The sequence below is a fragment of the Synchiropus splendidus genome, chromosome 13, assembly GCF_027744825.2.
Source record: "Synchiropus splendidus isolate RoL2022-P1 chromosome 13, RoL_Sspl_1.0, whole genome shotgun sequence".
In the NCBI taxonomy this organism is placed as follows: Eukaryota; Metazoa; Chordata; class Actinopteri; order Syngnathiformes; family Callionymidae; genus Synchiropus; species Synchiropus splendidus.
The window spans coordinates 5,063,554-5,078,066 of record NC_071346.1 but is presented as its reverse complement, the minus strand read 5'-3'; the positions used below and the strand labels follow the sequence as shown (position 1 = coordinate 5,078,066).

The following is a 14,513-nucleotide window of genomic DNA, read 5'->3' as shown; positions in this document are numbered from 1 at the left end:
ATACATTCATTTAAATAAAGGAAAAATCATTCAAGAAAGACCTGTAATCTTGAAAATAAATAAATAAATCAAATCCATTCATTATTCATTCAAAGTGAATAAAAAAGTGAGCGAAAAAGAAAAGAAATGAATTTAAAAAAGGGACATTTATGACTAGAAGAACGACAAGGAAGACAAATATTTGGCCAGTCAAAGTGTCTGAGGAATATGATTACATTAAAATGGAAATATAGTAAAAAGGAATTCAGAAGTTAAACATCATTTGCTATTTAAATGAAGAATTTGAAAATGAAAGGGACAGAAAAAAAAATGAAAGTGTAGTAAAATCATAATAAATGGAAGGCAAATGACATCTATTTAAATGTGTCAGAGTCTGCGGCAGGTGAGAGACACTGGGCAAATGAAGGAATCGGGTGACAAGTCTCTTTGCAGACGAAAAGAGGTCATAAATCCACTGAATCATTGTGAAGAGTCAGCGTCGACTTGAGTTTAATGGAGGTTAAACCTGGTGTGAGCGACAAGAGCCAGCTCTGTGAGGTCAGATGTGTCAGGCACACGAGTCCCACTAGCTTCCTGTCATGACTCCTGACCAGTCACCTGAGATGAGCGACTCTGAACTACAGTAGACAACTACCAAGTGCGCCCTCTGTTGGACGGCACATGCAGTAGAACAGGAGTATCAGGGTCATGCGGCATCCCTTCACCCAGCCACCTCTGTGATGGACCTGTAAGTGGGCGGAGGCCCCGGGGCAGAGCCATAACTTGCTTTAGAGATCAGTTGGAGATGTACCACTCCATGATATGCTGCAGTGGTTCCACTGCGAGTCTCTGATGGATGCCAGGGCTCCTCAGTCTAGGACCATGTAGAGTCAGAAGCTAAAGATCTGCTCAGAGAGCTGGTGAGGGAGGTAACCGACCACCCCGCCCTCACCCCTCCTCCCTCTCCTCTCTCACCCCTCCTCTCTCTCTCTCCTCGGTTCAGTCGCAGACTCCTCTGGAGCCGGGGGGAGTTGGTGCGCCTCTCTCCTGCCGCTGCTTCTCTCGCTCCCTCATCATGGATCCGCGGACTAAAACCACCACTGGGATTATTTTTCAGATGGTCCTGCTCCTCTGGGTCTCGCCCCGGACGTCAGGAGAAGGTGAGCGGTTCGTCTGGTCGGTCGGCGTCAAAGTTCCGACTCATTTAGCGCGGTTTTATCCCGAGTCGGAGCGCTGGTTCTCCTGACCGCGCGGTGATCCGACAGCAGAATTATTCGCGTTGGCAACATTGACTTTGCTGCGCATATTTGCTGACTAAACAAGCAGCTTTCCACGATCCGGATCATCGTGGTCCGTGGAGGATCTGAGCTTCGCACCTGAAAGTGGACCAAATCAAACATTGACTCGGCGAAGACAGTTCATAACTGCGCGTAAAACCTGTTATCGCCGCGCGGCGCGCGTGTGTTGGGGCGCGTGTTTGAGAAGTGGATTATCGTCTGCTGCTTTTCCCACACAATTAATTATCCGTGTCAGCTCCTCTGATCATTAATGCAAATACGCATGTGACGTCACATGTATCAGATTATCACTGATCTTTCGAGCCGGTGCTGCTTGTTCTCAGCCTTTACACAGCATCTTCATCAGTAAGAGCCAGTTGGGGCCGAGGCCGGGAGCACGACACGTTAACCCTTATGGACCTCAAGCGTTCACACGACAGTCGCCTCACAAACGCCACCAAGGTGTGTGTGTGTGTGTGTAGGGGGTAATGTGTGTAGGGGCGGATTCCTTCATTCTGGAGCCAAAAGTCACAAGTTTATTTCACTCCAAAATTGTAAATGTGTGTGTTACGCTGCATATGAGGAGGAACAATATGACGGACACAGACAGGTGGATTCAAATACACCTTCAACAAAGACACAGCGCTGTCACACACACCACTTCACAGATCCTTCACAGAAATAAAAACCAAGTCAATAGACACACTGAGGCTGAGATGTGGATATAAACACAGGCAGGAAGCAAGTGCAGGAACACACTGTTGCATTTGGACGTGTTTAAGTCAACACACGCCGGCACCTGTGCAGCTATCTTTGTGGGGACATTTCATTGGCTTTCCCCAACCTCTCACCCTCAAATTGTCCAAAATAAATGGCTAAACTTAACCAGGACTTTGAACCAAACATATACTCAATCATAATGACCCATTTATTTTGACCTTTCAACCCTAAAATTGAAGGTTAACTCGTGGGGACAGGTAAAAATGTTCTCCTCTCAAGTGCCGTTGGTGAGTTTCCAAGAATTGTTCCCAACAAGTATAGCTAAACCAGGTACACTCATACATTTGGATTCCTCTGTAGTGGGGACCACTACATTATACCAGACCTGGTGCGGCCCAGGGGCCGTATGTGGACCTTTGCCTGTGTTTTTGCGGCCCTCATGAGGTCAGACTAAAACTATACTACTGATAAGTAGCCATTTTTCTGATTTCTATTCTATTTTTTGTCTCGTTTCTTTCTTAGCATTACTATTTCAACAGTCATTATAACATGTTCAGGACTAAAATTTCTTTTCGTCTGCCATTTTTTGTTCCTTAAAATACATTGAAAATTGAAATATCTATTTTGAAATTAATTTCCTTTTAATATTTCATAGATGTGTGTGCTATGTTTTTTTTATTGTTTATATTCAAATTAAATTGCATATTAAATTGAATATTTTTATAGGTTTCATGCCATATTTGCTCTTCTTAATGGTTATTTCATCCTGGTTACTGAAGATTTTTTTCACATTTCTTAGTCATTGCCACCTTCCTTTTCGCATGGCGGCCCCTCACAACGGTCACAGTTTATAATGTGGCCCTTTAGGAAATGTAACTGCCCACCTTTGCATTGCACGAGCCCCAGCCTCTCACCCTAAACCTACCCATCCAAAAAATCCTAACCTTAACCAGGAGTCTGAACCAGACTTAAAACCAATGATAATGTTTTACTCCTCAAATTAAGGGTTCAACTTGTGACCGGCCAAAGGTCCCCATAAAGCAAACTATCTTCATGAGAAGGTTTCCAAGAATTGGTCCCCATAAGTAACCACATATACAACTACACTGTGATACCAGCTTCATAAAAACCCATGGATTTCAAGTGGCAGTCAAGGCACACACAACAATGAGTGACATAGAGAGTGAGACTTCGACAACATACACTGATACTGTAGCATGCTGTGTATACGTGAAGAAACACACACGAGGGACAGGTATTTCTACACAAAAACACTCATGGATGAAGAAGGACACTGTTGCTAGAATGGAGAAACACACTGTGCACACACATGAATATTGAGAGACAATAAAGCACAAGCAGAATAGAGGACACACACAGAAGAAGCCCTCACATAGTCGCTACAAACCAACACAAAAACCAAGAGTGGGATGCTACATTGTTAGCGTGTTCATCAGGGTTAGCGGATGTGTGGTGGCTCATTCGTGTCAGAAAAACATGACAAAACTTCAACCCACTGAGAGGCAGAAAACGGGTCGGGATGGAACCACTGTGCGCCGGAACATGGTCCAACACGGAGCTACACAACCGAACAGTGAATGTTTTGAGTGAAGGCTTCCTCTGCTGCTGACGTGCAGATACATGTTTGAAGGCCCAGATGGCGCTGCGGGGGCCCCGGGGTGGCTGGGTAAGAAGATCAGTGCGTGCAGCAGCGACCCGCGGGGCGGCCATGTCACAGCAGACGAACACCACGGCCGACACTCGTTCAAAGAGATTTGGTTTATGGTGGTTAATTCCATGTTCACGCACCAGGATGGGTGATCTGACATCTGAAACCCCAATGTTGGTCCCCGGGACACCAGCACATGTGAGGTGCCATAATCTCACCGCAGGGTCATGCTGGATTAGCTGCCAATCAAGTTTGGAATTGTACACACACAACATATACACATCCAACTGTGTTTGAACAAGAAAAATGTTCTCACATTTGATCTCATAAAATTACAAATTATGTATTTATTTGTTTTTTAATTATATGGTTTTTCACAAACTGGTTTGAAAACATGGTTCTGTTTATTTTTGCATATTCTACTATTGATTTTTGAAAAAAAAAAAGTAATATATGTCGAATATGAGAAGTACATATTGATATGAAACTTATACAAAATTCCTCAATCTATATAACATAATTGCTACAGTGTTTATCATAAATACATGCGATCTTCTATATCTGGGTACACCTTGTTCATCTCTGGCGCTGGGGACCGTAGCGGACCCCTCAGCTGCCTCGGGGCCTGTTATGATCTGGATAAAGCAGATGGTTGTGATAATGGGGGGCACGAGCGAGTGGGTGCTGTTCTACTTCATTCTCACATCTTCATCCATAATTGAGGGGCCGGCTGTGATGAAGAGGCTCTTCCTCCTCACCTCCTCCAGTGTGCTGATCACGTTCACTCGGACGCTCGCCTCTGTTCGTGTTCATGCACTGTGAGATTCACCTCCAAGGCTCAGTAGACCACATCTTTGTTGAAGCTCTGACCTCTGTTGCGCGGTAACGTTTGGCTCGAGGGCCACATGAGACTGTCTCACTGAGAATATCTGGCCCTGGTCGTCCGTTGTCCGTCTGCTGTTTTCAACACAAATCTTTCCTTTTTTCATCTTTATTCCAACTTTTCAAAATAAAAAATTCTCAGAGTCCACACCATTGATAAATATTTACACCACTATTTTCTGTTTCTGTTTGTTGCTCCCCCGCCCTCCAAAAAAGAAAATGTCAAGCCAGAAATGATCTGATGGCTTTTGTTGCTTGTTTTTTCAGCAAGTGAAGTGGAACATTGCAGGTGATAAACAGAGGTTTTCAACATTCTGACCGTGCTCCAAGAGTCAGAGGAAGAGAAACAGCAACAACAAGAATTTGAATAAATGCGCTTTAAAAGTGTCCGTGGGCATGATGTCATTAGCGTTTGGGCTTCAGATTATTCCTCTTTAATTAATCTCCTGGCCGCTGCGAGTCTCCTCTCCAGGTGAAAATTGACAGAAGCAAATGAAAAGAAAGGATGGAGCCTCCCGAGAGGAGGAAGAGAAACTCCTGACCTGCTAATTTACACAGCAGAGTTTGTTTTGGAACAGAGCAGACACCACCCCCCAGCTCAGCTACCTCACATACCCAGAAATTCTCAAAGTTATTCTTAAAGTGCTGAATATTTATGACGCAGACGTTAAACAAGAGTTGAATTGAGGACCCAAATGCAGCTCAGTTTTCAGTGAGTCAGAATGTAACGACCGGTGTAAGCGCCCCCTTGTGGCTTGTGAGTATAAAAATAAAATATTGAAAGTATTTGCATTGAATATCATATCATAAGAAGAAAGGAAATGCAATACGGTTATGTCCATTTAAAATAAAAACAAAAACGATTGTAAAGAAGGAACAAATGAAACAACATAACAACAATGTAAATTAAAGAATAAGATAGAATAATTAAAAAAAAAAGTTAAGTACATATACCCCAGAAATAAATTGTAAAAACGGCATTTTAAATAGAATTGTACTTGGTCAATATTTATAAAAGGAATACAATTAAAATGATATTGTAATATGTTGAAAATGAAAACTGAAAAAGAATAAACATAAGGAAATTGAAGTTACAATTACAATAAAGACATGAAAACAAGGAAGTAACAAAGGATCAAACAAAACCAAATGTTAGTTCTAATGTGACATCACTTTGTTGACAGAACGCCCTCGTGAGGCCCACGGGCTGTGTGCTGGACTGAAGTTTGGTCTTGTGGTTTTGGATGTCGCTCATGGCGGCACGCCGTCACGCTGAGTCAGCAAATCGAAGGCGCTTTGTTTTGCAAAAATGTGCTTCTTGAATTTAACCGCGAGCACAACCTGTTGCTGAATATCAGCCAAGTGGCTCTGACTCTCCGCGTGGAACAAAACAGCAGTAGTTTGTTGTGACATCAGCCGAAGGTTTCAGCGAAGCCTCTCGAACGGTTTGACGGATGCTAGAATGTTGTGGTTCAGAGACCTGCTGTGACTTCAGTGGAACCCTCACAGCCGTCGACTGGAGACGCGCGCGGCTTGTGAAAGTCACAACAAAGCGACATGTTCCTCCGCAGCTCTCTCTCCACATGACATTTGTTTAGTGCCCCGTCAGAGCCGCAGGCAGGTGGGTCCGCGCACCAGAGAGCCGGCAGACGTCGATCTCACTTCCTGTTAGTGAGAGCGAAGCGCAACATTTGTTTCAATGAAACGCACAGCGAGGCAGTTTTATTGAGATATTCACAGACTATTCATCTTCGTCCTGAACCAAGTGGCTTTCAATCGAAAAGATCTGCGCGTCTCAGAGGTTGGATGACGAGCCCCAGCTAGCCAGGGGCACCCACGGCGGTATTGATCCCATTGACGCGCCTTTTGTACTTGGCATTGATCTCAGCTCGCTTTTCTTTGACGTGAAACTGAAGCCTGGATTGATTTTGAGGCTCACTGCTCACAGAAAACAGGGCTGTTAAACATGGCGGTCACGAGTGGTCATAATAGCTGGATTATTCAGAGTCAGATCTGGAGCTGGAGCGCCCATCACTTCCCGGCAGAGTGACCAAACGTCGATAGGTCGCCGGTTAGCAATTAGCCGCTGATTTGCAGCGAGGCGACGCGCCGACGCCGAATAACAATTATAGAGGGGCCTGATCGATGCAGTGTTGAAGTTCCAGTGGTCCAGGTGAGCTGCTCTCGCAGGAGCAAACATGGGAACATAAACACAGGTCGGCTGGCGCGCGACAAGAGCCGCAGCATTTTAATGAGCTTTCTTTTATCTCGATAATCGGGAGCTGTGCGGGCGGAGAACACGTGGAACTAATAAAGATGATAATAATGGAAAGTAAAGAGGCAAACATGGCGAGGAATTACAGCCTTCTGGGACTGGAGGAATGTGGGCCACGACTCGTGCGCGTCCACACCGACACCACTTGTGAGTCCAGAGCAGCACTGCTATGTTGTGATGCAGCAGGATGGTGAGGTTTCCCTCACTCGTGAACAAGACCCTCAGACACAGACGGGACGTTTCACTCCCTCAAAGCTTCGCCCAGACTCGGCTCGGAGCTGTCAAATTGCCACTGTTCTTAAGAGGACTCAGGCTTAAACAGACTTAACAGACTTATGCTCAACGTTACATATGGATCTGGATCATAACTGGACGTGGACATAACTTTCTGCCTTCATTTCGTCCGTATTTCTGCACATTTCCACATAGCTTACAGATACAGACCAAACGGAGCAGTACCACTGGAAACCTTGAGGGGGCAGAGTTGCTGTTACTACATGATATGTAGCTCAGATGTGACAGGAAGAAGACATAACAATGGCGGAAGTTCTCCGTCCTCCAGTGGCAATATATTTAACAGCCTCCTACAACGCTTCATTTCCTCTTTTGTGCAATAGGTACATTATCAGTACATGTTTGTTTTGGAGTTTGTTGTTGTCATAAACTTTTGACTCTGGGCTGCGCCCCCTGCTGGATATATTGGTGAACGGCAATACCAACACAAAGAACGCATGGAAACGTGATCAGTGATGGTAGCATCGTTTTAAATGGATGGGTAAAGGGACAATTATTGGGGGTCATGTGACAGTGAAAAGGGTCCTTAGTGTGGCACATCTGGTTCCTCATAAGAGCTTTGAAGTTCTCCTCCACAGGGAGACTCGAGGTGACCCGTGGTTTACAGTGATTCATGGCTCTCTCACTGAGGCTGCGAGGTATATTAGCATCATTAGTCGAGGATTATACTCTTAATGTGCCTCAGATTATCTGCCGTAAGGGCGTGATATAAGTGCGGACTCAGCAGGTTCTCAGAGGAGACGGACAGCGGTCCAGAGTTGGAAAATCATTTCTCAGAGAGAAACCAGCGGGTGGCTCACAGGTTGTGAGAGAGATGACATCACAGGCCATCGACCGCAACACCACGGTTATGTCCCCAGCTCCGTGAGGCGACTGGCGGGAGACCGGCGACGATGTGAGCTCGTATTCTGCGGCGTTTTTTGCTCCATTTCTCAGTCCTGGTGAAAAAGCCGGATGAGTTTACCGCCTGGGCTCATCTGTGACTCTCAGGACAGCGTGGCTCTTTCAACACCGTTGTGGTCCACTGTTCATGTGAGGACCTCTCAGGGGAATGAAACCTCCTCAGAACTCGTCCAGCTGTAGCTTTGTTGTTCACAGTTGAGTGGTCAGGCCTCTTGGCAAGACGGTCGTGGGCTGGGATCCAGCTCGAGGCAAAGATTTTCTTGTTCTCCCTGTGAGGGGGTCCCCTGGGCACTCTGATTTCCTCCCACCGCACGAGAACATACACGGGTCGGTGACAACTCTCTCTTACGATTCGATGTGAGTGGTTGTCTGTGATGGACTGGAGACCTGTCCAGGCGTACAAGAACACTTCATATTCACGTGAAAGTTTAGAATCGTTCATCCACCCCAGAATCGATTCATTAGTAACGCCTTCCAACAAAGTCACTTCTAACTTGACTTTTTGGAAATCAGCGTGAAAGTCCATGGAGGGAGCCGTTTGTGGACTCTGGGCCGAGAATAATCCATCTGTTCACGGTGAGATTATCGAGGCTGCGCTGTGTTTATGAAAGCAGTAAATACGTAAGGAATCACCTGGAGGCCGATTTAAATTCAAGGATGCTAGTGCCGACTCCAAACAGCTGGCGGGGAAGCCTCACAAAAGCACTGTCTTCTTTAAACCCCTGGGCTCGGGGGAAATATTAGGAAGGCTCCATTAAATTCCCAAAGTGTCCTTTTTCCCTCGCAGGATTACTAGATGAGCACAAAGCGCGGAGGAAAAAGTGAAAATTCAGACTCTGGTTTGGTCCCGTGGGATTGTTTACCGTCTGGGCTGGTTGTTTTGTTGAAGCCGAGGAACATCAGACATCGTCCAATGTAAACGTGGAGATAGATGACGGCAGCGCTGGGCGGAGGGCGACTTCCCGCCATATTTCTGCCTAACAGTCGTTTATGGAAATGTGTGCGAGTGGAGCCGAATGAGACGTGATGAAGTCAAGGTTAAGAATGGAACCTGCCAGTCATGAATCTGGGTTATTAACCTGCCGTCAGAGGATCGCAAGGCACCGACCGCGACAACAAACCACCTATTTATGAGTTCAGAATTCATCTCTGATGACAGGTGTTCTGAGCTCTGATTTGTTCCCCTTTCATTTATTTCTCGACTATTTCAGCTGAGCGCTCATAATGACTCTCCTGGAATGTGATTTGTTCCCTTTTATTGACTTCTTATTAAAGCTTACTTTCTAAAATGTGAGCTCCCCCAAGAGGTGAAATAAAAAAATGATTTCACCACTGAAAAAATATATTATTTTAATCGCTAAATGACCCCTCTTTGCCTAATCTATTTACAATTACAGAATTATCAGCTGTTATCATAAAGTTATGACACAATGACCTGAAATGATTTACAAAACATGATACACTTTTAAGATACAATAATAATTCTGCAATTAAATTTTATTAAAATAAAAAAATAAAACAGAAAAAGACAAGAGGTTCTACATATGTCATCATAAATGTCACAACAACAACAATAAATAAGCAATGATTTTATCAGGAAGAAGAAGTATAGCTACAATCTTGAGGCTTGGGCATGAAGGCACTCGGATGAGAGCGCGCGTACTATGTTGTGATGTCGTTCTCCCGCGCCGCTACAAATTGTTAGCTTAAAATGCTATGCGGCTAACGAAATGCTAGCAGATGTCAGAAAGAAGAGAGAGACAACACACGTTCCCGCAACCATTTCTTGTTAGCGTTTCGACGACTAGCTTGGGAAGCACGTCCGCGCCACTCATACGACTCGCCCCTGACGGACAGAAAGAAATTTCCGCCAAAAAAAGGGAGGAGTGGATGTTCAATTGATGGCTCACGCCGCGGCTCATTCCCTGTTAGTCGTAATAAAAGGAGCAGAATCTCTTTTGTTTTGCTTTTCTGAGTCCAGATCAACCACAGCAATGATAGAGGCTCACACACAGTGGTCACTATGTTATCACAGAGGAAAATAAATAAGTGGGTAGTAGGGAGCAGGAGGTCATGGGTTCCAATCCCAACACCTGTTGGCGGAGCTGAGCTCTTCTATCCCGCCACAGAGCCGTGACATCATCAGAGGGTCCCTGGGCTTCCAGCAGAACTTACAGGCAGTAATCATTTTAATTCGGTGAATTGCTGTTGTGATGGTTTCATTTGCTTCCCCACGCAGCCTCCCACGGCGGCGTCAAACTCTCATTTCTGTTGCGGACTTTCAAGAGCACGTCGTTGATTAATGTGGCGCTGTAAAGAGCGCGTGGGCCGCTCGCACTCGCCCGCACACGTGTCAACCATCTGTCACCGCCTGCCCTTTGACAGGAAGAGAGTCTTTTATTAGACGACTTCTGTTGAAGGCTCTTTCTTATTTGATTTGCTGCAGTCGAGACAAGAGAAGGTTTAATTAAAATAGCTCCGAGGTGAAGTCACACTGGAATAATGCGTGTGTATTTATTAAGATGGAGACAATTACATCTGCACTTTATCTCCACTTCCTGCGGCTGATTTTTAATGTGCGTTTGCATGTTTTAGTGCTGATTTTTAATATCATTTATTTGCTTTTTGGAAGTGATTCTATTTCTATATTTTTATAGATTCTTTAGGAACACTTTCTGTATTTTAACATTTTTTGAAGACATCATTTTTGTTTTAATAGTTTAGTATTTGTGACATTTCAAGTTGATTTATTTCCCCCACATTTCTCTCTCAATTTTCTTTTACGTTTTTTTTCTATTTCCGACATTTTTTCAGGTCATATACTGTATGTAAATAGATTCACTTTTTTCGATAATCATATTTTCCTCATTTTTTTTGTGTCAATCATATCACCACACAACATTCTTAGACCACATTTTTTAAGGACATATTTTTTTGTTTTTGTTTTGTTTGACTTTGTTTTGACTAGTTTGATCTGATTTTATTACCTTTTTGACCGCTATTTTTCATGTGATATTTATTTGTTTGTCTTAGAAAAATAAAAAATAGATATTTTTAAATTAAAATAATCACAAATTTTCCCCGTTACATTTTTTAAAATAAAATTGCTTTTTTTTTTTCAAGTTCAAATTTCTGTATTTTCTTCTTAAAATATTCCCAGCTTCTTATTTCACTCAAGCGTTTCCCAACAGCCAATTGTTTTGCTTCTAACAGAATTTTGTTTTTGTGTCTGGTGGTGAAGGAATGTTTTTATGCTACGTTGCTAAGACTATTAGCTCCTCGCCTCCTCAACATGTTCTCTCCTTCCTCCTACAATTCCTCATCAAACTTTCATTGTGAAGTGAAGCCGATCAGTCACAGCTTCACATCTAAACTGAGGAGTAGCTTGAGAGCCATAAAGAACACGGGTCTCATAATGGCTCTCCTAATTCCTCGCTACTGTCTCTTTGTTGTTTGATCAATCTGCTTTTTGAGCTCTAATGAGTGGGAATGATGATTTAATGAGCTAGCGGGGGCGGCGAAACACGCTCGGCGCCATATGCCAGACGGGGCCGCCGTCAGATTCCGCCGTCCTCCTCCATTCATTTGGCGTCAAAGGCGCTAATGAAAGCGCTCCTGCCATGTCTTCACCTTCAGGATATTAGTTAGCGCCGCGGCGCCCTGCATGCCAATTAATCAATTAACAAGTGGGCCACGGGCGGCCCGGAACACACACCGCAGCTGCTGAATAATGCAGGAGTCGTAAGCAGCGCGCTTGATACGGAAGTAAATGTCACACCTGGAGTCACAACAAGAGTTTGGTCGGCTGCGTGAGGCTTGTTTATCGTGGCTTGGTCTTTCAGCCGAGACGACTTTTACCAACAAATCTGAGCGTGTCAGCGAGAGGTTTTTCTCATGGCGCGGATGTTTCCATGTTTTCGTGATTTCATTAGCATGTTAGCTTTCTATGTTAGCATGCGGTTTTCTCTATTGTGTGTGAGGGGGTCGCACTTTGTGAGGTTTTCATATATCCGAGGTTTAATTCCTGTTCAGCAAAATGTAAGCTTTGTCTCTACGAAGTTTTAATGTTTGTGCATGATGTTTTCACCTAGTAGTGCTGACATATTTTAGCGGTTCGGTGAGAGCTTTTTCTCTCGCGTGTGTGAGGTTGCAGGGAGAAATTTAGAAATCTGTATGTGTGTGACAGGTTTTCACTTGTGTGTTAGATTTTGACTTTTGTTTCAGGAGAGAGATTTTGTGTGAGAACTGCATGTTGTACGTGTACGATTTTCACTTTTCCAAGATTTCCTATCCATTGTATCTGAAAGGTTTTCCACTTGTGTTCATTTGCGTGTGAGGGATTTTCACATGTGAATGAGGTTATGACGTTTGCACATGTTAGAATGTTTGAGAGGTCCTTCAGAGCTTTCCATGATTTTTCCTGTGTATGAGAGTGCCACGTATGTAAGTGTGTGAGCTTCTAACAGGTTTTAGCACATGTGAGAGGTTGTCTTCTGTGAGTGTATGTTTTACAGTGTTATTCCAAAAAAACACCCTGCCTCGCTCATCTGGAGTATTTTGTGCCAAACACCTGAGGTTGCGGCGCCTGAGAGGAGAAATGTGAGAGCAGATTCTCTCGCTCGCATCCTTGTCAGGAACTTTAGAGAAGCTGCCAAACTCTGCCGAAGCTATTTCAGGAGGAAGTGGCGAGGAATTATTTGCGGTTCCTTCTGTGTTCTCTGAAAACCAAGCCTCATTATCCTGCGTCCTGCCATGGAGGAGCAGCGGGCTGGTCTGGTGGAGCTCAGAAGAGCGAGACCTTGTGTTCTCTGCTGTGTGGGGGGAGATGGATGGAGCTCATCAGTATTCAGGGTCTCCGCTCAGCGCTGCAGGAGCTTCAGACGCAGGTGAGGGAGCGGCGTCTTCAGAGGAGCGTCCGTCCGTCACGTCCTGGCTGAGTGATTGATGGTGTCTGTGAGACCCCCACACTCTTCTGACTCTCACTCTCAATGCCCACTCTGACACAAGGGGTTTTATTTGGGAGAAATGTTTCTGTGAGTGTCGGTGGAGTCTCAGCTGAACCTGACTCGCACAGGTGGAGACAACATCAGCTGTCACTCACGCTGGTGGTGTTACAGGAAACCAAACAACCAGGTCAGCAGCAGCTTCGACTCAAGAGGTTTCTGTACGTGTGCAGGAGAGGACTTCGCTGGACAGGCTCCAGAGAAGTGGCTCTCACATATGTGTGACGCAAATGTGTGTGGCATATTGTGGGGAGATCAGGTTTTAGATGTCTTTACCATACTGAAAATATTTGATATTGCACATGAACATAAACGTGTGTGTGTGTGAGGAGAACACCTGAGCAAGGAGGATCACACACACGCACGTACGCACGCACCAGGCAGATACGTGTGCGACTTCACTCTCTGATGGAAGAGAGAATCTCTGCACATGCCAGTGCAAGGTGAAGAGTTTCACTTTTTGCTGTTATATATTGCATCCAGTTGTTTTCACCATCGACTGACTTGTCGGCTTCAGGGGCCACGACCCTAGATAGCTGGGACACATCACGACTACATGATATAAAAGCCGGAACATAAAGTAGACACCAGAAATTTGTGAGTGCGGAACAGCAAACGTGCTGACTCGACACTCGGCTGACCCGCAGTCTTTCCGACTGCCGACGCTGTCAAACTCAGAAATGTCAAGATTTCGGCTGTTAACCCGGCTAAATGCCAGCGGAACACACTTTTTGTTGCCGTACCCTTTTCCAAACCTCCAGTCTGACAGAAGACTGTACGCTGCGGCGCCGGCGAGTGCTTGGTATTCAGGACGCCGCTCCTCCTGTACAGCAGGGGTCACTGCCGAGGGTCGGCGGCAGGCGGCTCCAGCAGGTATCCAACATTTAGCTCCATTTTCCTCCCACATGACCGCTGCTCAGTCGGTCGCTGAAATGCCACACTCCAGCGCAGGAGCGGATCTTTCGTCGTGTCTGATTCCCCTTCGCAGCGATGCTCCACTTCAGCTCACCAAGGCGAACCTACGAGTGGAAACTCCACTTGTGAATCCACATGGGATTTCCTGCTCAATCCTGCTCATGAAACAACTTTGAAAACTTTCAATGACGCACATGTAGCTCCTCCGCTGAATCCAAGCGCAGGCTGAACTGCACTAACAGCTCACTGGGCGGCAACATGAATCATTCACGGCAACAACAAACAGACCTGCTGCGAGAACACAACTGAATCACAAACGACAACACAAGATCATCTGACTTGACATGACTCACTTAACACCAGCACGAGTCACAACACGGAACAATGACTCACAAAACGAAACACAACAATGACAAATCATTTGTCACTTGACACGACTGTGACTCACTTCTGAGATCAGTGACTTGTACTAAAATGAGTCAAATGACACAAGATTGAATGAACACTTCTTACGCACCTGAGTGAGAAACTTCATGCTAAAACAAAAGACTAGAAGCCTCGATTCACCCCACAGTGAATCACTGAACATAACAGTG

The 14,513-nt window shown here is 45.0% G+C and overlaps 1 protein-coding gene across 1 annotated transcript in view; it reads left to right on the top strand.

Annotated features, from left to right (window-relative positions):
* The first annotated feature begins 1,009 nt into the window (after nt 1–1,009).
* Nucleotides 1,010–14,513, top strand: part of LOC128769367 (contactin-associated protein-like 4) — a 51,923-nt gene continuing 38,419 nt past the window's right edge. The window contains exon 1 of the mRNA XM_053883029.1: nt 1,010–1,139. Within this exon, the coding sequence (XP_053739004.1) occupies nt 1,055–1,139 (85 nt within the window). The 5' untranslated portion in view covers nt 1,010–1,054. The remainder of the gene's footprint in view (nt 1,140–14,513) is intronic.